The sequence below is a fragment of the Phaenicophaeus curvirostris genome, chromosome 21 (assembly GCF_032191515.1).
Source record: "Phaenicophaeus curvirostris isolate KB17595 chromosome 21, BPBGC_Pcur_1.0, whole genome shotgun sequence".
NCBI classification, from domain to species: Eukaryota; Metazoa; Chordata; class Aves; order Cuculiformes; family Cuculidae; genus Phaenicophaeus; species Phaenicophaeus curvirostris.
In genome coordinates, this window is record NC_091412.1 from 9,828,352 (window position 1) to 9,851,360 (window position 23,009).

Genomic DNA, 23,009 nt, shown 5'->3' on the forward strand with positions numbered 1-23,009 from the left:
AGAGGCTGCCCAGGCAGGGGGTTGAGTCACCTTCCTTGGAGAGGTTTATGGGACAGGTGGATGAGGTGTCAAGGGACATGGTTTAGTGATTGATTGGAATGGTTGGACTTGATGATCCATGGGTTGTTTCCAACCTGGCGATTCTATGATTCTATATTCTTTAAAGCTACCTCTTCAAGCCCTTTTTCCCCATCAGGCCTGATGCTGAGGCAGCTGTCTTTGTGGGAAAGATTGAGCGTAGCTGCCGGTGAGAAAAACAGAGCGCTCAGCCCCACCTCTGCGCGCGGAAATGAACTCGCTGCCTCTGCTCTCTCTTGCCTGTGCAAGACAGCGATGCTCGGCTGTGGGCAGCGAGCTGTTGTTTTGAGAATTCAGTAACTTTTCATAAGCGACTCCGGAAACAGCTGCCCGGCAGCGAAGAACAAACTTTCCATGTGCACAGTAAAGGTGGCTGAGCAGGCAGTGCCGCTGCTCGTCGCTCGCTGGGGAGAGGATGTGATGAGGGGGAGGTTTGTTTGCCAAACACAGCAGCTTCACAATTGTTTTTTTAATAATCCCCTGCAAACACGGGTCTGGGTTCTGCGTTGCATGATCTGCTGCGCTGACGCTGATAGATTTAGGGCAAAATTCCTGTACCTGACAACATTCCGCTGTTCCCTTTACCTGGAACACCACGTTATGGCTGCAGTGCTTCCTAGAGGTTTACTCTGCTGTGTTGGAGGGAGAGAAGAACATGCCTTGCTTGTGCAGAGAGCACCTCAACTGCAGTCCAGGGAGAATTAAAATCATCCGTAACCCTTCATGGAATCATAGAACTGTTAAAGTTGGAGAAGACTTCTAAGGTCGTCAAGTCCAACCAGCTTCGTACCCACTGGAGTAAGTTTCTAGAGAGACTACGGCAACAGATCATCTTCAGCAGGGCTCTGAGAGGACCAGAGAAAGCCTTGCTGGCAGACGTACCCTGAAGGAAGGAGGTCACTGGGCCCCAGTGCGGGCTAAGAACTGCACATGCCTAAGAGGACAATCTGTGCTCCAGATTTAATCATCCCAGCGTGTGAGCAGACACTCAGCAAACCCCTGTGGGACAGGAGTGGGTGGAATAGGGTGACACCCACACCTTTGTGTGGCCTGACAAGGAGCAGCGATTCAGCCTTGAGCTGTTGATCTAGGATGGCAACATTAGCTTGATTAATGGCCTCTCTGCGTGTGGACTGTGTGCACCCACAGGGCTCCCTGTGCGGCCCTGAGCAGGCTCTCTGCAAGAGTCAGATCTGCTCATGCTGATGCAAAACCTGAGCAGCGTGGTTTTATGTGTTTTTCCCGACGACCTGCGTACCAAGACCTCAGCTGTCCAAGGCGAATCCTATTTGCAAGCTGCCAGCCCCGTGCAGGACACAGAATTACTTTTAATCACTGCAAGATCAAAATGCACAAGGAAAGCAAAGCTGCTGAAGTTACTGCTGTGAGCGACGGGGACTGTACAGCTTGGAGATACAGGCACTGTATGAATAAACCGGATATTTTCAGCCTTGTCTGCCAAACAGAACACTGCAAGTCAATACAAGAGATTTTTGCATGCACGTTCTTCCTCCAGCTCCTTAAATTTCTCTCCAGAGGCAGCTCTGGTGGGCATTGCCCTGTTCTCTCCTCCTGAAATGCTGGGACAGACCTCCTTAGCACTCCTCACCCTAGTTCTTTTCCATGATGCTTCCCTAACTGATTCTGGCTGCTGGAGCGGCTGCTTTAACGAGCTTTATGAAGGTTTGGGATGGGTTTCTTACAGTGTGTGTCTTGCGCGATGTGTATAGCCGTAGTTTATTGGTCTGCGGCGTTCAAAGGTTACATGAAATCCTGCTGCTACCGGGGTTGTGTTGTACTGCGCGCAGACGTGGGAACTGCCTGTCTCTAGCCCTGCTAATCCCCTGCCTTCCTGGGGAGCACGAAATGCCCACGGGAACTCCGACAGGCAGTGTTTTTTCCCCCATAGCAAAGTGTGACTTCATGCACCAGGCTGGGAAGCCGGCGAGACCCCAGACAGACTCGTTTCCATCTTGTCCTGCAGTGATTAATGGCTCTGCTCACAGGCGCTGTTGCAGCACGGTAGCGATCCAGGCTGTTACCTGTCATCACTGCAATTTCGTGCGCTTTAAATGCTTTATGGATTTGTCCCAGCTGAGCGCACCTGCTTCCAGCGAGGAGCAGTTTCTTGGCTGGCTGGTGTCCTGCTGCCTTCAGCTCCACCTCATCGTCCATCCCCTCAAAGCCCCTTTGTTCTGCTCCTTGTCCCCCGTGCCGAGAGATGAGGTTATTGGGCCAGTACTTCTCATGTGTAAATGGAGGATGCAACATCAACAAAGAAATAAGGTTGTTCCTTAAAAGCAGAATATGAAAATAACACGTGCTGTACGAAGGGGCAGTGGGAACTGAGATGCTGGTCTCACTGTTGCCTGAAGGCAGTGTCAGTCTCAGGCTGGTGCTTCAATCCTTGTGGCAACAAAAACATTCAAATACCTTTTATTAGTGCATTTATTATTTTTTTCCCCTGTTCATTGCAGGGGGGTTGGAACTCGATGATCTTTAAGGTCCCTTCCAACCCAAGACCATTCTACAATTTCCAGTGTGAACTTACTTGAGGATTTCCTACTCCTGTTTTACGCCAGGGGAGGTTCAGGCTGAACATTAGGAAAAAGTTTTTCACAGAAAGGGTCCTTGGGCAGTGGCAGAGGCCGCCCAGGGAGGGGGTTGAGTCACTTTCCCTGGAGGGGTTTAAGGGACGGGTGGACGAGGAGCTGAGGGACATGGTTTAGTGTTTGATGGGAATGGTTGGACTCAATGATCCGGTGGGTCTCTTCCAACCTGGTGATTCTATGATTCTATGAAAAAGAAAAAAGCTGGGATGTTTCTAGCGTCCTTTGGTCTCCTCACATATGGAGATGCAGTGCATGATTGTATTAATCCAGGACTAATCCATTTATAACTCTATTATCTGTATGTCATGAGTGGCTGCTTGAAGAGTGTTGCTTGTGGTTAATTACTGCTCTTGTTTTTAGCACTTTCTAGGGGCTTGTTTTTGTAAGGGTAGCTGCGTGTAAGGAATCTGACATCTCTCTGGACGGTATCTAAGTCTTCTACAATGAGTAAAACTCCTGAAGTTACTAATTAGAATAGAACAGAAGTTCTGGGGTTGTTTTTCAGTCTATGAATGTGTGGTATGTGTTACTACTGAATATGAGGTTCTTGCCAGTCCCTGCCCATGGCAGGGGGTCTGGAACTGGATCATCTTTGAGGTCCCTTCCAACCCAAACCATTCTATGATTCTATGACCTCTGGAAGTATTGAGTTACCCTCTGTTTCTCTAATGTCCTCATTTTTCCATTGCTTCTTGCAACTGACTTCATTTTTGCCTTACAAAACGATTGGTTTTGGCACTGCAGCGAGCTGGCACCGCGTTTTCCTTACAGCTGTGAGGAGCCGTTCCCAGAGATGCGCTCTTGGCTCTAGGAGATGACATTGCTTAAATTAATGCAACCAGACCGTATTCCAGCAAAATTTGCCGAATCACAAACCCTGCTGCTCTGTCCTTTCCTCCAAGAGTCCCTGAGAAGGGGCACTTTGCTCCTGTGAAGTCCCAGACCTGAAGCAGTTGCCGTCGGTTGTTTTTAAACCCCTTCTCTGCTCCTCTGGAAGTTTTAGCTCATGGTTGGAAATAAACCTTAGGCAAAGCTTGCTTTTGGCTCTGCTCTCAGATCCCAGGAGCGGTTCTGCAGGGATGCTCCGGGCAGTAGTTTCGTGCTGTGGAATTGGTGTCATTAACAAGTACATGTGTTTAAACTTAAATCTTGTGCCTCGTGACCGGGTCTGAGCTGTGCCACCCGCACCAGACGACTTCAGGGTCTTCTTGGTGTCCCTCTGCTGGGATGTCCAGTGTTCCTATGGGAAACAGAACACTCAGCAAGCTTCTAAGTATTCCCAGTTGGATTCCAACAGTCGTAGTTAAACCTCGCTGGGTGCGAGGGGTTGGGGAATGCAGCTCTGGAACAGTTGGGATGGGACTGAGCGCATTGAGCTGCCCCTCCGCTTGTCCCACTGGAGAACGGGATTCGGTTTCCCTCACGCTGTAACGTTTGAGTTCCCAGCAGCCAGAAAACAAGATTTTTGTTCTAAAGAACTTCCTTTCTTCCTTTTCTCCTGAGGGGCGATGGAGCTAAAGATTAAATAGCACGGAGAGGCAGCTGCTTCACGTCTCCTTTGGCAGAAAAGGAGTTGTCGAGTCCCTGCGTATGAAAGTTATTGCCAAGAACTATTTCCCAGTCTCCTGCAGGAGAGAAATTAAGGTCGTTTCCTAAGCACCCGGGTTGTGCTGCCTGCCTTTCGCAAAAAAAAAAAAAAAAAAAAATCAAAAACCAACCCTCTTTTGATGTGCTGCTTCATTCCTAATTTCAAAGTTTGCAGGCTGCCTTGGCTTTGCTGGCCTAGATTGTGGGGGGAAAAGGGAGGGGAAATAAAGGAAATGTAGGCAAAAAGGGGGAAAAGGCTAGAAAAGGGTAGGAAGGAAAAAAATGAAAAAAGGAAGAAAGGAGAAAAAAGAGGGGAAAAAGGGGGAAAAAGGAAGAAAGGAGAAAAAAGAGGTAAAAAAGGGAAAAAAAAGAAAAAAGGGACAAAAGAAGAAAGGAGGAAAAGGAGGGGAAGGGAAGCAAAGGAAAAAGGCAAAATAGGGGGAAGAAAAGGGAAAATGGGGGAAAAGGCAATAAAAGGAAATAAGGCAATAAAGGAAAAAAGGCAAAAGAAGAAAAAAGGCAAGAAACAAAGGGGGAAAAGGAAGAAAAAGGGGAGGAAAAAAGGAATAAATAGTAAAAAGGGGGTAAAAGGGTAAAAAATAAAGCAGTAAAAAAATAAGGGTAAAAAAGAAAAAATTGTAAAAAGGGGTAAAAGTAAGAATAAAAGGGTAAAAATGGATAAGAAAACGGTAAGAAAAGGAAAAAAGGGTAAAAAGGTAAAAGAAGGAGTAATAAAGGGGGAAAAAAGGAGTAATAAAGGGGGGAAAAGGAGTAATAAAGGGAAAAAAGGAGTAATAGAGGGGAAAAAGGAGTAATAGAGGGGAAAAAGGAGTAATAAAGGGAAAAAAGGAGTAATAGAGGGGAAAAAGGAGTAATAGAGGGGAAAAAGGAGTAATAGAGGGGAAAAAAGGAGTAATAGAGGGGAAAAAAGGAGTAATAAAGGGGAAAAAGGAGTAATAAAGGGAAAAAAGCCCCTCTTGGCAGTGTGTCCCCCCCTTCCCTTCTCTCCTGTGGGAACCGGGGGTCAGATCCCGGCTCTGAGAGGGGGTTGTCCCCCCGTGTCCCCCTGTTGTCCCCCCGTGTCCCCCTCTCTCCCCGCGGCGCCACGTGCGGGGCGGTGGGCGTGGCCGGGGGGCGTGGCTTCGCGGGTGGCCACGCCCCCTTCCTCCTCCCTCCGAGGCGCGTGCGCGGGAGGCGCGGGGCCGCGCGCGGCGGGGCCGATGCCGCGGGGCAGGGCGGCCGCCTCGGGGGGCAGCCGCGATGATCCCCTACTTCTCCGACAACGCCGTCATCTCGCAGGGCGCCATCGCTCAGCTGTGAGTACCGGGCGGCACCGGGGGCGCCTGCCTCGGGAGAAGCGTTTGCCTTCGCGGAAACTTTGTCCTGACCGGGAACACCGCGCGGCAGCCGCCTCCGGGGCTGCCCCGCGAGGAGCCGGTGCCCGGTGGCCCCGAGCGGAGCCGGTGCCCGGTGGCCCCGCTCGGGGCCACCGGGCACCGGCTCCGCACGGGGCCACCGGGAGCGGGTACCGGCTCCGGACGGGGCCACCGGGCGCGGCTACCGGCTCCGCTCGGAGCCACCGGGCGCGGCTACCGGCACCGGCTCCTCGCGGGGGGCACCGGCACCACGCGGCCGGTTCCCGTTTCTCGCCCCGTACCGCCCTCCCGGCTCGGAGCCGCCGCTCCCCCGGTTCTCCCCGCGGGTCGCTGCGGGGCTCCCGGCGTCTCTTCTCTCCCAGGGGCGATGCGGGGTCCCCCCCGCCCCCTCCCCGGTCCCCGTTCCCTCCTCCGGTTCTTGGGGTCGGGGCGAGAAGCCTCTGTCCCGTCCCCGCTCCGGGGACCCCCGTGACCTCGCACCTCGAAAAGCCGCTTGAAAAATCCGCCTGTCCAGCTGCACCCCCCGCTTTTGAAATGCAGATGGAAAGAAGAGTTTAATTTGTAGACAATTAACAGTGAGTTGGGAGGTTTGGCTGGAGGGATTAAGAAGGGAAGCGCTGCCGGGACGGTAGATAAGGCTTTTAGAGAGAAAGAGTCGCTGTGGTCTAGGCAGGCTTGATTATTTCTTTAAAGAAGCTGTTTTATCTCTTGGAAACATCATGAAAGGTTTAAAGAGCGTGGGGTAAAATGCTGGGTCCCATCTGGACCTGTGCTCTCACCGCAAGAGGCTCCTGCAAGCAAGTGAGCTGCACTTGTGAGGTTTTTAGCAGATATCGCTGCTTAGGCTGGACATGGAAATGAGTCCCTGTTCTTGGTGGCCCACGCTTTGAGCAGAAACAGTCACTGCTGTGCTTGGTAATCGTAGAATCACAGGATCACCAGGTTGGAAGAGACCCACTGGATCATCGAGTCCAACCATTCCATCAATCACTAACCCACGTCCCTCAGCACCTCGTCCACCCGTCCCTTAAACCCCTCCAGGGAAGGGGACTCAACCCCCTCCCTGGGCAGCCTGTTCCAGAATCCAATGACCCTTTCCGTGAAAAATTTTTTCCTAATGTCCAGCCTGAACCTCCCCTGGTGGAGCTTGAGGCCATTCCCTCTCGTCCTGTCCCCGTCACTGGGGAGAAGAGCCCAGCTCCCTCCTCTCCACAACCTCCTTTCAGGGAGTTGGAGAGAGCAATGAGGTCTCCCCTCAGCCTCCGCTTCTCCAGGCTAAACACCCCCAGGTCCCTCAGACCTGTTCTCCAGCCCCTTCCCCAGCTTCGTTGCTCTTCTCTGGACTCACTCCAGAGCCTCAACATCCTTTTTGTGGGGAAGGACCCAGAACTGAACACAGGATTTGAGGAGCGGTCTCACCAGTGCTGAGCCTTTCATGATCTACCCAAAATGCTTATAATTAGTCTTTTTTTTTTTTTCCACTCAAGACATTAATGGTTCTCTCTGTGGCTGCTGCTAATGTGGATTTAACAGTGATGACACCTGAACCGTTCCGTGGGAGCAGGGATGCGAATTGGAACGCCCTGGGCTTTGGGAAGCAGCAGTAATTCTGTAATTATGGGGATCAACCCCAACCCACCAAAACGTTTCCTTACAGCTCAAGATGATTTATCAAGCTGTATTAGGTAGCTAGGTAACGATTTAAGTGCTTTTAGGATGTTTGTTTTATGCACTGCGCAAACACTTAACCCACAGTTTGAGACTGTGCGGAAATGGGATGAAAAACAGGGGAAACGGTGCTCGTCCCGGCTCCCTCGGTCACATGTGGCCCTGCAGCCTCCTGGAGGTTTAAATTGCCACTTGGTTGGAAGGACCACCCTTTCCTTTTCTGGGGAGGGAGATAACTGAGTTATCAGAAGAGCTTACGCTGTCCTTTGCCTCCTGGAGGGGAAGATTAATGAGTACGAGAATGACAGAGCTCTTGGCCCACACATCAATGTTCGCACAGGGCTCAGCGCTGTATTAATATTTCCGTGGCATTCTCAATCAGATCAGGGCTGCGGCGTTCGGGCTGGCACAATGAAGACCTATTTTAAAGTTTAGAGTCCTAATTACAAGTTCACAAGGGCTGATTCATTTTGAATGTCCTTAATTTGTCGTGGGCAAGACCTAAAAATCCAGATTTTCTTGTTTTGCTTTGCTAAAAATGTGTTCTCAGTGGAGTGGGAACTGTGGAGTAGTGACCCAACCGCTATCAGAAACTTCTGTTTCAGTGTATTCTTTAGTAGATGTATTTGGCTGATCAGCTCTGACTTTCAGACATCAGCAGAAATTCCTCTTGTGTTGACGCTTTTAGTCAGTAACGTAGTCAGCTGCTCTGGATCCAATTCATTTCAGGTTCACAAGGATTCAAATACCGTCCCAGAGACTTGTGTTTATCAGAATGCCCAGAATTTATGGTTGGAACTCTTTCCAGAAAGTCTTGCTACTCTCACTGAACCTAGCAAGGGAATTCTGCTGATTTCCCAGTTTAGTTGCGTGCGGGATTCAAAATTTACTTTGCTTTACTAAAACTCTAAGGCAGCTGATGGAAAGATAGAAGGGAAAAAGCAAGACTTCAGACAGTCTACAAATACCAAAGTGTTTTTAATAGAAGAAACCTGGAGGAGCTTTCCTAGATGAATTCTTCTTGCCTGCCGTCGCGTCCTCTGTCGCTGGCCACGTTTCAGGTATCTCATTCAGCATTGCTGCCTCTCAAGTGTTTTTTCCGTGTCCCTGTGATAACACCAGATTCCTCTGTCGCTCAGTTTTCCTCTTTATCTCCGTAGCAAAGCAGGATTATCCAGCGATCCGGGTGCTCCCTCGGGATTTGGAAGACCCGGCTCTTGCTCCCTGCTGCCCCACATCCTTCCTGCGCGACCGTGGCCGTGAGGGACAGAGGTGCAGATGGATGCTTAGCTGGTCTTTTGAACCTGAGAAATAACCACTCAGCTTTGGTGCCCACATCCCACTAGCATTTTTGTGTGGGTTTGGAGTGTTTAAATAGTTTTATCTCTGCCTCAGCTTCCTTCCTGGGGAGCAGCAGGAGTTGCGTTTGGCACGTTAAAGCTCTCCTCCAACACTGTGGCAGCCAGCTAGGTCTAAAAACATGAATATGCTCACTGCTTTCCATGGTTCCCATACTCCATACCAGTCTATTTTTTATTATAAAATGCTAACTGATAGTTTTTCTAAGTCTTTTAAACTTAGGGGGAAAGGAGGAGCTAGGACAGAGGTTCCTCAGTGCTGCGGGTATAGCTCAGAGCTCTTAAAAAAACAAAGTAAACCCAGAAGTTCAACAGAATTATTTTCAGGGAAAGGTTCAAGTTAGCCACAAAGACTTGGCTTAGCAGCCTGTTGGTGTCTCGCATCATCGGTTCTCCTGTAAGCTCAACCTTTCTTGAGGCAGTGTGAAGAAACACCACTTTACAGCGTAAGAGGAAGTTACAGGCTGTGCAGGTAATTACAAACTCCACGCTAAATTACAACGCTGGGTGATTTGGGCTCGTTCTGCTGCCTCCTCTTTGCGGCCGCCTGTCTTTGTGCCCGGTCTGCCTTGGCCCTTGTCCTCCCCCACCCCTTTCATTTACCTTTGCCATGTGAACGTGGCCGGGAAATGTTGTGACCATCTGATTTTGAATGATGCCAAGTCAGGAGCTTGGGGCGGCGTGTGGCTGCAGTCACCGTTGTTTGAGAGCTGCTTATTTATTTATCTTTAAGGAAGTCTTACAACCTTTTTATCCACTCGCAACGTTACTGCTGCCCGAAACCTTGACCATTGCGGAATTCGACTGCGATCCTCCAAGCAGCGTTTTATTGGGAATCTTAAATTGCCTCCGTGCCACTGTAAGTGCTGTGGCTTTGTGAGCGCTTCTCCGTTGTGCTGAGAGTCAATGACATCTGAGAGTTGATGAGGAGATGCTTGGAAACAGCGTCTCAGAAGGCTGGGAGACCAGCAGAGTGATTCCGTTTATCGCTGTCGGCTCTCGTTGAAGGGGCCTTGTCGGCTGAGGGCCACTCTAGTCAGACGTGCTTGAAATATGGGAACAGGGTGATTGCTCTTCGTCTCTTGGCACTGGTGAGACCGCTCCTCGAATCCTGGGTTCAGTTCTGGGCCCCTCCCCACAAGAAGGATGTTGAGGCTCTGGAGCGAGTCCAGAGAAGAGCAACGAAGCTGATGAAGGGGCTGGAGAACAAGTCTGAGGGACCTGGGGGTGTTTAGCCTGGAGAAGAGGAGGCTGAGGGGAGACCTCATTGCTCTCTGCAACTACCTGAAAGGAGGTTGTGGAGAGGAGGGAGCTGGGCTCTTCTCCCAAGGGACAGGGGACAGGACGAGAGGGAATGGCCTCAAGCTCCACCAGGGGAGGTTCAGGCTGAACATGAGGAAAAAATTTTTCACAGAAAGGGTGATTGGTCCCTGTCCGAGGCTGCCCAGGGAGGGGGTTGAGTCCCCTTCCCTGGAGGGGTTTAAGGGACGGGTGGACGAGGCGCTGAGGGACATGGGTTAGTGATTGATGGGAATGGTTGGACTCGATGATCCGGCGTGTCTCTTCCAACCTGGTGATTCTATGACTCTTGCAGAGGCCGGAGGGGTCGGTACAGACTCTGGCAGCACATACTGTGTGCGCGGGGTTTGTGTGACTGCACAAGGCAGCCTCGTACTCCGTCAAGGACGCCACGGGAACGTACAGGCAGGGGAACCTGACCCCGTACCCTTCCTGCCCACCCCTCCGCGCAGCTGAGCTCCCCAGCGTGGTGGTTGGGCTTCCTGTTGACTGAGCAGAGTTGGTGGGGATTTCTCATCCTTTTTTATTTCTTTGCTGATTGCGAAAACCCAAATGCAATGCATAAAAGACCTCTTACTGCCCACTGATTGTTTAAAACTCCATGCAAATAAGTTGTGGTGATTGGATAGAAGTAGTTTGCCGTGTGCTTCAGAGTTGATGGTTAACTAAGCCAGAGCTGTATTGTTCATAACTACTTTTCCTGTTTGGCTTTTCCTTTTATTCCCCTGGAAGCTGCGAGTATTTGTCTCACCGATCCTTCCTGGTAGGAGTTTGGAAGAGAGACAGAGATGGTTATCGGATGTAACATCAAAACTCAAGCAGCAAGCTGGTATTTCAAGGACAAACCCCCACCCCGCCACCCGTTCATGAGCAGCGTGTTTTAGTTTGGAAGCCCACGCTGCTGGGCTGCCAAGTTCATATTTGAAAGGGCTGTGAATGCTGGAGCTGCCTCTGCGATTCTATGTTTTCCTCAAACTTCTGCAGATGTTCCCATCTCTGGAAATGCTTGGGATTTTTCTTAAGACTACAAAGCAGAAGGGCCCAAGTGAGATTATCAGTGGAAAAGGACCTTTTGGGGCCAGTCCATAGACTTGTGGAGCTTTTTTTTTCTAAGTGCTGTACTTCCTTGTACAGGAGCCCCTGGCTAAAATATTACTGCATTGTTTTTTAAACCGCTTCAGGCTAACTTTCTTGAAATGTTGCTTTAAATGGGTGGTTTTGGGGTCAGAGCAAGTTTAAAATTCAGCATCCTGCTCTGTGATGGTCTCTGCAGAGCTGCTGTCTCCCATGCCATCAGTCCAGCAAACAGCATTTAAATTATCAGCCTGTATGGGCCTAAAACTAGTTCAGCAAATATTTTTTCTCCAGTGTAATGGATGTAATGTGTACAGAGCAACTTGAGTTTCCACCCGTGGTGTTTCGTAGCAGCTGGCTGAAAACTCTTATTTCCACAAACACATGGAGTAAAATTCACTTTTGTCATTGTTAGAGCAAGTCCAGAGGAGACCACGAGGATGATCCAAGGGCTGGAGCATCTCCTGCTTAAGGACAGGGTGTTGAGGTTCTTCAGCTTGGTGAAGAGAAGGCTGCGGGGAGACCTTAGAGCAGCTTCCAGTGCTGAAAGGGGCTCCAGGAAAGCTGGGGAGGGGCTCTTGATCAGGGAGTATGGCAATAGGACAGGGGGAACTGTTTACAGCTGAAAGAGGGGGGATTGAGGTGAGATCTGAGGAAGAAATGTTTTGCTGTGAGGGTGGGGAGACCCAGGTTGCCCAGAGCAGTGGTGGCTGCCCCATCCCTGGAGGTGTTCAAGGTCAGGCTAGATGGGACTTTGAGCAACGTGATCCAGCGGGAGGTGTCGCTGCCCATCGCAGGTGTGGAACTGCACAGGTTTTGAGGTCCCTTCCAAGCCAAACCATTCTGTGATTCTGAAGGCTTGTGCTTTTCCTGGAGTATTCAGAAGACACTGTTTTGCGTTGCGTGTGCACCAGGGCCAGAGCTTTACTTCAGCAGCGTGGGAAGCAGCTGGAGACTGGCGATAATTGTTGTGCAGGCACCAATTGCTGTGCTGTGTAGGATGAACCAAGCGTTTTGTGACAGAGAAGAGCCTGCTGGTTCAAGGACATCAGCTTGCAATTCAAGGTGGCTGGGAAAATAAAACCTGTAAAGGTAAAGGATAAAATGGAGCTCTACACCAGCGCTGGTGGAGGCTGAGGGTGATGTAGGAATCCGGCCGGGAGGCTCTCCGTGCTGGGCTGGCACTTCTTGACGTTGGCAGCTTTTCAGATTTGGGCATTTCTAGGTATGTTAAGGCCACAGGCTCCTCTCAGTGCATTTTGCTGTTTATCCCATGCTTATCTTGCCCTCACCAAGGTTGTATTCGGCCCGCTGGGGTGTCTGGGTTTATTTGTAATAAGCCATTTAAGAAGTAGGCTTTTTCTCAAAACACCTTTGTTACGACTGGGCTAAATCCACAGACTGCTGAACCAGAAATGATTTAGTCCTTTCTTTTAAACAAATGATCTTTGTCACTTAGTAGCCAAGTCCTTCGTTTGTTCACACACTTCTCACAATGGCTTAATGAGCTCCGTGTTGTCCCGCCAGCCTGTGATCTCCTTGTAACTCTGCAGCGCTGGGCTTGGTTCATGCTCTTGAACGTCCAGCTTTTCACCAGGAAAGTGCAGATCTACACCTGAATTTTGCAGTATGGAAGCCCAGAGAGGAATCGGAGTGAGTCCATCCCGTGGTCCAGCGCAGTCTCCAAGTGCTCAGGGTGGGTGAGGACCCCTTGCCCTTGCAGAGGGCTGAGATGGGTTGGAATTAATTGTCTGTGCTCCAGTGTGCAGACATCATCTGCTCCGTGCTTGCCTTGCCCTGGTTTAGAACTAACCGTGTTACCACGTGTCACGAGTAGTTAGATTGTGTGGTGTTTGAAAAACATGTAGGTGAGGTACTTCTGGTCGTGATTCAGTAGGTATGTTGGTGGTGTGTCCATGGCTGGATTTGATCTTAGAGGTCTTTTTCAACCTTAGTGATTCTATGATTCCATTTTTTAGATAAATAGTAGATACGCTGTATGTTATAGTTGTCTGAGCTGCTTGTCACCGTGCAGACTGCGTTCTTGCAGCATCCTAGTGGGATGCTTCGGGGTGGGACCTGTCTTGACTCAAACCCCTCCAGCATGTGGAGATGGTGGCCTGGTCTCCTCATAGATGGGCACGGGCAGCTGTATTCTGGAGACGTTCCTCATGTTTTGGGGCTGGTGGGGAGACCCCAGAGTTCAGGTGGGACTGGAGGAGGGTCATTTAGATTAGGAAATGATAGATTTACCATTGTCAGGTCATAATTTAAGGGTAAACGTCATCTGCACAAAGGTAGAGATGAGAAAAGCTATCATTAGCCGTACCTTTGTCCTCTAAAACTTGGTCTGTTAGTCTTCTGCTTGCTTTCTGGAACTCAGTGCTGGATTAAAATGAACCCAAATCTGGGTTTTTTTTTTCCCCTTTTGTTTTTTTAAGGCTCGCTGTGCGGTGGTGTGTGAAGAGTTTGTCACTGGCTTTGTTGTTGTTGTTATTGTTAGGGTTGGGTTTTCTTTTCCTTTATTTGCTTTGAAAAAGAGATGTGGAAATCAGAAAACAAATGCGAAGTGGAGCAGCTGCATTCCTCTGTGTGTCGCAAAGCCTGAAAGCCAGTTAGTCTAAATAAAAACAAATCATTTGTCAGCACCATTTCTACCCCTCCTGTTGTTTTGCCACGATGGCAAAGTTGTAAGAAAGCAAAGGGAGGAATATTCCTGCGCTTAATTAACGAGAGAGGCTGGGTAGCATCTCTGCGATGGGAACAGGTTGAGGGAGTTGGGGTTGTTCAGCTTGGAGAAGAGAAGGCTCCAAGGAGACCTTAGAGCAGCTTCTAGTGCTGAAAGGGGCTCCAGGAGAGCTGGGGAGGGGGTTTTGATCAGGGAGTGCAGGGATGGGATGAGGGGGGACAATTTTAATCTGCAAGAGGGGAGATAGAGATGAGATCTTGGGAAGAAACGCTTTCTTGTGAGGGTAGGGAGGCCCTGGCCCAGGTTTCCCAGAGAAATCATCACTGCCCCATCCCTGGAGGGGTTCAAGGCCAGGTTGGATGGGGCTTGGAGCCCCTGATCCAGTGGGAGGTGTCCCTGCCCATGGCAGGGGTGGGACTGGATGGGCTTTGAGGTCCCTTCCAACCCAAACTGTCCCATGATTTATAACATTTCTGACTTTTTTTGTCCTCAGTTCTTTCAATTACATAATGAAATGTTTTATGAGAGGCTCTCTAGCTTGAAATCGAGCAAATATCTCTTCTAGAGCCTTTTTAAACACTGTTTAAGAGCCTTTTCCCTAAAGTATGCTCTGTTCTGGTTAGAGCTTTCTCGGGGCTGTGATGCTCAGCATTCAGTGTTCAGTATTCCGTTTATCTTTCCACTTTCATGTGTGGCTTTTTAAGAGGTTTGCATGCTTTTAGGAAATATGAAGACCTGAGTTAACCACTGAAAACTGGCTGCTAAAGTGCTAGTTCTGATGAAATTTAGCACCTGACTTTTGCAGGGATAAACACATCTGGAATCGCTACTCTTCAGAGTTTAAGCTCTTGTAAAATAAAACTTTTCTTTATGTGTTCCCAGTCTCGGTCTTAGTCAGCAAAACCTTGCAGGGTTTTTATACTGAGTTAAAAACTCCTTAAAATGCATTTTCCATTTAAGCACCAACATCATCTTTAGCTGAAAGGCACAAGAAGGTGCTAAAGGAGTAGGTTAATTTGAGGAATCGCAAATGCAAAACTACAGGGTGATGCTTCAGAATGATGCACGTTGCTGTGTTTCCTTTTTGTAAGCAGAAATGAAAAGTGGATGCTTCATGTGTTGCTCTCCACTGCTTTTTTTTTTTAAAGTATCTTTATAAAAACATTCCAATGCTTCGAAACATTTTGAAATTCACTTGTCTGCTACTTAGGAATCTGCCAGTTCCTTTTTCCTCTTGGACTGCCCTTGGTTTCAGCCTTTGTTTAAGCTGGGAGATGCTGCGGCGGTGTTGGACATCCCACAGTCTGTCAGCTTCTGTTTGAAGTGGGGTATGATGAGTGATTAATGGAAATTATTTCAGGAAATAAAGGACTCCTGGTAAGCTGATCCCTATTCAGACAGCGCAAAGAAAAAGCAGAGTCACGAGGGATGTCATCTCCAGGAAGAACTTGCTACATCTGTGGGGGGAAGAGTTGGATTGGAAAGCGATGCTGAGCCTGCATTTTGAAATGCATCATAATTATATCTCGCGGTCTAATTTGGAGAGTTTTTCCTGATGGCTCTGGAGAGTTATTGTCACTTAGACCAGCAGAACAGTGCAGTGCTGTCCTTGGCTTCCTCTGGGGTAGATGTGCTGTGTGTCCCCAGCACCAGCGGACAGGGCGCTGTGCACCACTCCGGTGGGGAGCAGGCTGAGTTACCCTGTTCGCCACAGCCTTGGGTCAGGTAACCCAAAGCGATGCTGTAGTTCTTTGATTTGCAGCTTTAAATTGGATTTTAAGTTTGTATTAACCTTGCTTATGTTAAGGACTATCCTATAGGTTGCCTTGGGTTGAAGAGGAGAATTGTGGAATCATAGAATCACAGAACGGTTTGGGTTGGAAGGGACCTCAAAGCCCATCCAGTTCCACCCCCTGCCCTGGACAGGGGGCACCTCCCACTGGATCAGGGGCTCCAAGCCCCATCCAACCTGGCCTTGAACCCCTCCAGGGATGGGGCAGCCACCCCTGCTCTGGGTAACCTGGGCCAGGGCATCCCTACCCTCATAGGGAAGCATTTCTTCCCAAGATCTCATCTCTATCTCCTCTTTTGCAGATTAAAACTGTTCCCCCCTTGTCCTATCCCTGCACTCCCGGATCAAGAGCCCCTCCCCAGCTTTCCTGGAGCCCTTTCAGCACTGGAAGCTGCTGTAAGGTCTCCCCAGAGCCTTCTCTTCTCCAGGCTGAACAAAAGTCCGTTAAACTATTCCAACTATAAAATGTTCCTTATCGTTTCTCTGATGTTTTCTCACTGCTAACTGATTAAAATCTCAAGTTATTATTTACAGCCACATTAAAGTTTGTATTCTCTTCATTGTGCCTTTGCTGTTCCATCCCACAAAGTCACTGGTGTACTTGTAAGGGTGAGCAGATCAATACCCTGGTTACAAGCTGCAGTGACACGACAGGTACAGCTCTCCGGGGCATCTAATTCCAAATGAAAACCCACTGAGAGAGATCTGGCACGTGGCTGTTCTCTCTGAAATGTTTCACATCCCATCTTGCGTTGCTGGTCACCGCTGACTGTCCTTTTCACTAATCGGAAGGGACAGGCAGTCCTAAACTGATTTTCCTGTTCCTGCGGGGAGCTGTCAGTTAGGGATCAAACAGCCCTGGTGCATGGGGAGGATGCAGTCGGAATGAGAGAGAATGGAAAATGCTGAGTGCTGCAGAAGTTAAAATACCGAACAAATAACTTCCTTCTATTTTTTTACGAGTCCAATCCAACAGCCTCTTGATAATTTTTGATGCTTTTGGTAAACAAGCATCTGCTTCTTTCTAGCACAGAGGAAAAGGGTTATTATTCAGCGTTGATTTCTTTGTGCGGAGACAGAGTGGTCCTTGTTTTGGGGCTCTCTTTGCAGGGGTCCATTAGTGTAGGGCAGGCAGGGAGGCTACGATCAGAGCCACGCTGCGTCCCCAGTGTAATTCCTCCATCCCGTGCCCTGCTCCGGCTGGTGGGGTGGTTGCAGAGCCGAGTCCTGGCACGGTGCCGCTTCCGAAGGTGGCAGGGCCTCTGCTCTCCATCTCACTGCAGCCACGCTCCGTACTGGCCATCCCCACCGTAACCAGCAGAAGCAGCGATGGAGCGATGTCCTCCTCGACCTGCCCGCACCTGGGCTGCGTCTGCTCTGCTCTTGCCAAGCCTGCGGGGCTGGGTTGGTGCCAGGGGAGCCGTGGATGTTAGGGAAGGGGCTGTGCTGTCCCAGGAGCACAGGGTGTCCTGTTTTGAGCGGCGGCTGGGGTATTTCCAAGCTCCTGGTCCCTGTCCTGGGGAGACGGCCAGCGCTGGTGGTGATCCGGGTGAGTCAGTGGTCTCCTTCCATCCCTAACGTGCTGGGCATACTTTGGCTAAATATAGGTGCCCCCAGAGCTGCTGCTGCGGGGAGGGACAGCGCGTTGACCTTAGCGTGTCTCATTCCACTTGTGTTACAGTCGGGTCCTCTTGCAGGGTGCTGCCAGCCAGCCCAAACCTGATCAGGTCTGCAGCAGCGATGAATCATGGACCCGCACGTGCAGAGAAAGCGGAGGGGAAATCGGTTATAAAATATCCTGTCTAAGATATAGTGGGGAGACACCTTTGGGCTCGTTAACTAGCTGCTCAAGGATGTGTCAGCTATTGTTCAAGGTTTAAAAAGAAATGTGCTGTGTATGAAGGCAGAGGAGATGATTGTGTGGTTTGGAGAGGATCAACATGACCTGTGCTAATTGTGAGAGAAGAAAGATAAGTATGTGTCAAAAGAGTGTTCCTTCTCATGATGACTAATCCAAAGCTGCTGGGTTTTTTTCACCAATCCTTGATGGAATAGATTCTCCTCATGAAGTTTTCTCGTATTCATTAAAGTATTTTTAACGATGTATTTGTGAAGCCGTGTTGTTGGTACCGCAGTGGGTTTGGACAGACAGAGCTGGTGGGAGTGCGTCACGTGGTGGTGGAACATCGCAGAGCACTCTCCTGGCTGTAGCTCTCCTGCTCTGTGAACCCTGTGGTGTGTGTTAGAGTCTGGGGATGTTTAAATAGTGTATACAGCAAGAAGAATGTCGTGTAGGGCTTTCATCTGGGAATGTCTTGACTTGGAGACCTGGAAGCCTTTGGGGAGTATCATGTAAAACAAATTCCTTTCACGGTCTTTCTTCCGGTCTTGGGCTCTTGCTTTAAAAAGGGCATAGAATCAAATTTCTTCTGTAAACACCAAGTGCCCGGATTTCTTACTAAGCATCCTCATTGTGTCAGCTGCCTCCTCTCTGGTATGGGAACTGCCATGCTCAGACTGTAGAAAAAGTGATTCTGTGCATCTCCTCAACCACAGACTCCAGAGCGCATCAGGGCTTTGTTTGCACAACTTGCTTTGTTGTTGCTTTTTGGAATGTTTTTCCTTTTCTCCAGATGGATTCTTTGAAGCCAGCTTGGAGAGTAACTATGAGCACCCAACGTGTGGCTCACTGGAGCTCCTGTAGAGTTGCATAGAGAGGTGTTCAGTTGAAAAAGGGTTTTGAAGTTTGCGCGGTGCGGGAATAAGAACAGGTCGGTGCGTGATAGCTTTCCTCCATCCTTTATCGCAGCAGGGAATCGTACAATCTCTGCCTGAGTTCATCATCCTTGAAATAAGTAATTACTGATGATTGGTGCTGCGGTGGGATGTCCCAACCCGCGTTGCGTTTGAGCGGCGGCACCAGCGTTGTGACGGGGCGCATCTTACTCACCCGTGAGCAGTCCAGCTTCAACGTGAGGATATTTGGTGTTTCCAACTGCTGTTTGGAGCCCACCAAGTGCTGGCGGAAGGGATGCGGATGGGCTGGGCGGTGAGGTGGCCCAGGGAGAGCTGCGTGCGCGTTCCTGTGTGAGCACGCGTCCAGCAGCAGCGCTCTGAAACAGAGTAGGGAGCTGTCAGCAGCAGCGCTGAGCCCGCAGCGTTTGCTCAGCCAGTGCCTGCGCCAGGGCTCTGCCTGCGTTGCCTTTGCTTTAGGAGCTTGTTTGTGGTTGAGCTGGGTCACTCGCAAGCCGTGAGGGGAATGGGATACCCATGCAGACTTCAACTGTTACCAGACATGATAAAACGTTGTCTTATGGAATCCAGCTTCAAACAAAACCCAGTCTGCTTTCCTGTGCCTGTAACCAATAAATCCCAGCCCTGCCTGCAAGGGAGGACACTTGATAGGAGTCCCAGGGTCAGCTGGCCACTGCGGAGCGAGGCTCGGGGTGCTGGGAGGCAGAGCAACGCTGCAGGTGGTTGTGGTTGTTTTGGGCACAGTGCAGTCACGTGGGCTGGAAACTCTCTGCAAACAGCAGGTGTTGTTGCTCTCCTTGCAGCTCAGCACCTCTGGCAGGGCTGGGTTTCTCAGCCTAGAGCTGTCGTCTTGCACGCTGTCTTCCACCAGCGTGCCCAGGCTGCCTTGACCCTGAAGTTTGCAAAATGACTTCTGGAGCTCAAGTCAAGGTCCTGGTGGCAAAGGAGAACTGATGGCGTGTGTGTGTGATGGTTTTTCCAGCAGTGGCCTCGACTCTTAGACCATTAACTCCACAGGGTATTGAGTGGGCTCAGCACCCTCTACAGCCTTTTGGTCAGCCTGAGACCAGTTAGAGCCCATCTCTGAAGCTGTGTCTGAGTGTGGACCTGTTGTGCATCTGAAGGGGTTGCTCTTCACTTGCAGACACAACCTAGTTCATCTCTACAACCTTTTGCATTTACAACTCTTTCAGCACTTAGAGTAAGTCGAGGGAGTGCCTTTAGAGCTCAGGTTCACACCAGTCATCCTCACCTTTTGTGTTTTTTTTCTAGCAACCTGTAAGTTGTTCTCGCTGTCCTAGCTCAGCTTCAGCAGATGTCCACGTGGGTGACCAAAGCGAGGGACAAGACAACTTGGCTACCGTGGGAAGGGATCTGTCGATAAGTTAGTACAAAGAGTTACCGCTGGCATTGCGAGTCTTTCTGAGCTCATGCCCGTCTGTGTCCTTGCAGCTGAATTATCTCTCCAGGGGCCCCACCTTGGAGCAGAGGAAGTGCTTGTAGACAGTTCCTTTAAAGAAAGGCACAAATGCAGATGTTGCTAAAAATGCAGTTTGCGTCAGACGTCGACGATGACCGGGTTCCCACGGTTGGTCTGTTTTCCTCCCTGTGCTGTTTCTTAAGTTGCAAAACTGCTGAGTGGTGAGAGATGCCTTTTGTTGGAGAACCACTTCCCTTTTCTCTGCCTGGCCACGGTGTTGTCTCCTCTGTTGACAGTGATACCCAGCCCTTTTCGGTAAGTCCTGGCCCTTGTTGTGCCCTGCGCTGGGTTTGTTTCTATTTCAGATATTGGAGAGGCCTGGACTTGTCTGTGCGTGTGCTACCAGCTGACCCTGTTAACACAAATATCCGTGCGGAGCGATCCTGAGTTATCCTTGCCTTTCCTATTCCCCTGGTGTGGGTTGTTTTGTTTTCTGGGCTTGGGTTTATGTATTTTTTAGTAACTGGTGCTACTTTGCTTTGCACAGCCCTGAGATTTGGCTGCTGTGTGCAGAGAACCGAGTGCCTTCATCACTTGCCTAGGAGCAAAGGGTTAAACTGGAAGCCAAACATTGCTCTCTGCCAACAATATTAATTAATTCTATAGAAGTTATTAAGCCAGGTGCATTAAAAAGTAAGCTAGGGAAATAGGGATGCTGTTTGTGAATGCTGTTTATGTTTACTGAGAAACAAACTTGAGTGTAACCTGAAAGCGTAGTTGCTTTTCTAGGGAGGGATGCTGGAAGTGTGGGATGCTCTCACCTGCTGGCTGGGTGAGGAAGGTCCCAGCTGTGTGTAATTCTCGGAGAATTGTGTAATGACCTGGGTTGGAAGGGACCCACAAGGATCATGGAGTCCAACTCCTGTCCCGGCACAGGACATCCCAAACATTGACCCCGTGTGTCTGAAGGTGTTGGCCAAATGCTTCTGGAATATTGTCAGGCTTGGCACCATGACTGCTTCCCTGGGGAGCTGCTCCACCACCTTCTGGATGAAGAACCTTTTCCTAATATCCAGGGCTCTTCCAGCTACTTGTCCAGTCACCAGTGCTCCCTTGGCTGGGCCACTGATGCTTCGTTAACCACGACTCTCCTCGTGGCTGAGGAAGGCTGGTGGTGAGAGCCAGATGTGATGCCGTGCGCTGGGACTGCCTGCGACGGAAGGGATACGACCAGTTTGGGAAGGAGGGAGACAGCTCGAAGTGCTGAGGACACCACCAGACTGCTTGCCCTGCCCTCTTATCACTTTTTCCATAGCAGGCACAGCGAGCTGCGTTGGAATTGCTCTTGCAGGGTGAGCCCTGGTGCACTCCAAGAGCTTGCTTCTGTGTCCCCAGCTGCCCTCCCTCCACGCCTGGCTCCGCGGCCTCGGGAATGAGCTCAGTGTTGACGCCTGCCGCACCGCTCCTGCCAGAGCCTGAATTTTAGTCTTTTTCTTGCGTTTTGCAATCTGTGGAGAAAAGGAACTCGGTAGAGCTGAGTGGGAGGAGGTGGGATGTGCAGTGCAGAGATGTGCCCGCTCCTCCCTGCAGCGCTCGTGTTGGAGCAAAGCGTCGGGGGCCCTTGAGGGAGCAGCCCAGCTTAAAACCAAGGAAAGTCACCAGGCATGCAAAATTTGTTTTCAGTTCCTGCTATAAACCCCTTTCCGCAGCGCCTCTGTTCCCCATCCTGTGCCGGTTGAGCTGCTGGCTCTGCAGCCGGGGCTGCCTCTCACCACACACCCCAGTGATGTTTGGATGAGCGGGTGCCCAGCTGAAATCCCCAGCGCTTTAGTACAGATGTTGGCATCACTGCTTCACGTTCTTAGGACTCCCAGATGGTCAACACCAAAGCTAACCTGTGTCATTCCTCACTTTCAGCTTTGTCTGCCTAATTTTTAGGTCATTTTTTCTGCTTTTCTTCTGTTTTTGGCTTCTCTGGAAGGGAAGGGATGTCCTGCACCTGGGCTGGAAATGCAAAGCCCTTCCTGGTGGAACACGGTCCTGCCAGGCAGCGTCTTGTGTTTGCAAAGCTTGTTCTGGGTGATGGTTCTGTCCCAGGACATGCCTTTTAGGAAAATCTCCTTTTCCTCAGGAGCTGGATGCGGCTGGGGTTACAGTGCTGTGCTCTTGCCATGAGGAGCTGCAGCTGGAGCCAGGTTTGGTTTAGAAATCCTAGTGCTGCCTCCCAGGGCTGAGCTGCAGCTCACAAACTCTGTTAGGAAGCTGCTTCCGAGCACCTTTCTGCAGTGTTCTGGTTTATTATACCTGAGACTGGCAGGGAAATTATAGAATCACAGAATCACCAGATTGGAAGAGACCCACTGGATCATCGAGTCCAACCATTATGATCGTATTTCTGTAAATAATACAGGTAGCAGACTTTTATTCAAATGTCAAATATCTTGAAATCTTCATTTCTACTATCCCATGGCTTTTTAATCTCCCCCTTGTAGCTAAGGGCAAGGGGGGACAGGACAGGGGATGTGACCTCCCTGTAGTGCCTGTGTTGTTGCCTGTGCTGGGGGGAGGTGACAGAGCGAGGAGGTTTGGGTTTGCTCCTCACCACACTGACCTGTTCCCGTGCAGGGGACAGGGTGGGAAGACTCCTCCTGCTGAACCGCACAGGGATGATGCCAGCTCTGCTGGTTGTGCTGCTTGGCAAGTGCCCAGTTAAGGGCTGGGCTGGACAGGACAGAGCCTGCTGGAAAGGAGCTGCTCTGGTGAGTAAGGAGAGCCGACTGGAAAGTCATCCTCAGGCTCACAATAACTTAATTAAGTGTTAATTAGGATAAAACATTGCCAGAAGCTGTTCAGGTGCCTCTTTGCTTTCCTTGCCGTACTTCTAAAAAGATGTTCATAGAACCATGGAATGATTTGAGTTGGAAGGGACATTAAAGCCCATCCAGTTCCAACACCTGCCGTGGGCTGGGACACCTCCCACTGGATCAGGCTGCTCACAGCCCCATCCAACCTGGCCTTGAACCCCTCCAGGGATGAAACCAAACGGAGCAGCTGCGGTGTTAGTTGTTAGTGCTGCTCCTTGGCCTTCCCGATAAAATTCTTGCCTTTCTTCTGAAGATTTTCTTTATGGCTTGTGATCTCGGAGAAGGGGCTTGGTTATGTGTTTGTGTTTCATGGGTATGTTTGCTAGGGTGCTATATTGTGTGTCTGTGTTAGGAGTTCACAGCAGGTGATGCTGAGAGTGCTGGTGGCGTTCTGTGCCCTCATCCACAGCCTGAGTGTCCCCAAAGCTGTAATGAGCA

General features: G+C 50.1%; 1 protein-coding gene and 1 long non-coding RNA gene across 5 annotated transcripts in view; both read left to right on the plus strand.

The window, feature by feature from the left end:
• Window positions 1-23,009, plus strand: part of SSH2 (slingshot protein phosphatase 2) — a 98,312-nt gene that overhangs the window by 39,907 nt on the left and 35,396 nt on the right. The window contains exon 1 of one of the 4 annotated variants that reach the window (XM_069874325.1): window positions 5,439-5,593. The exons of the other annotated variants lie outside the window; for them this stretch is intronic. Within the exon in view, the coding sequence (XP_069730426.1) occupies window positions 5,538-5,593 (56 nt within the window). The 5' untranslated portion in view covers window positions 5,439-5,537. Of the gene's footprint in view, window positions 1-5,438; window positions 5,594-23,009 lie in introns of those variants that run through there. 4 annotated transcript variants of the gene reach the window in all.
• LOC138729788 (uncharacterized) lies at window positions 8,576-16,066 on the plus strand. The gene is made up of 2 exons (XR_011338949.1): window positions 8,576-9,151; window positions 15,836-16,066. It is a non-coding gene; the product is annotated as an uncharacterized lncRNA (long non-coding RNA).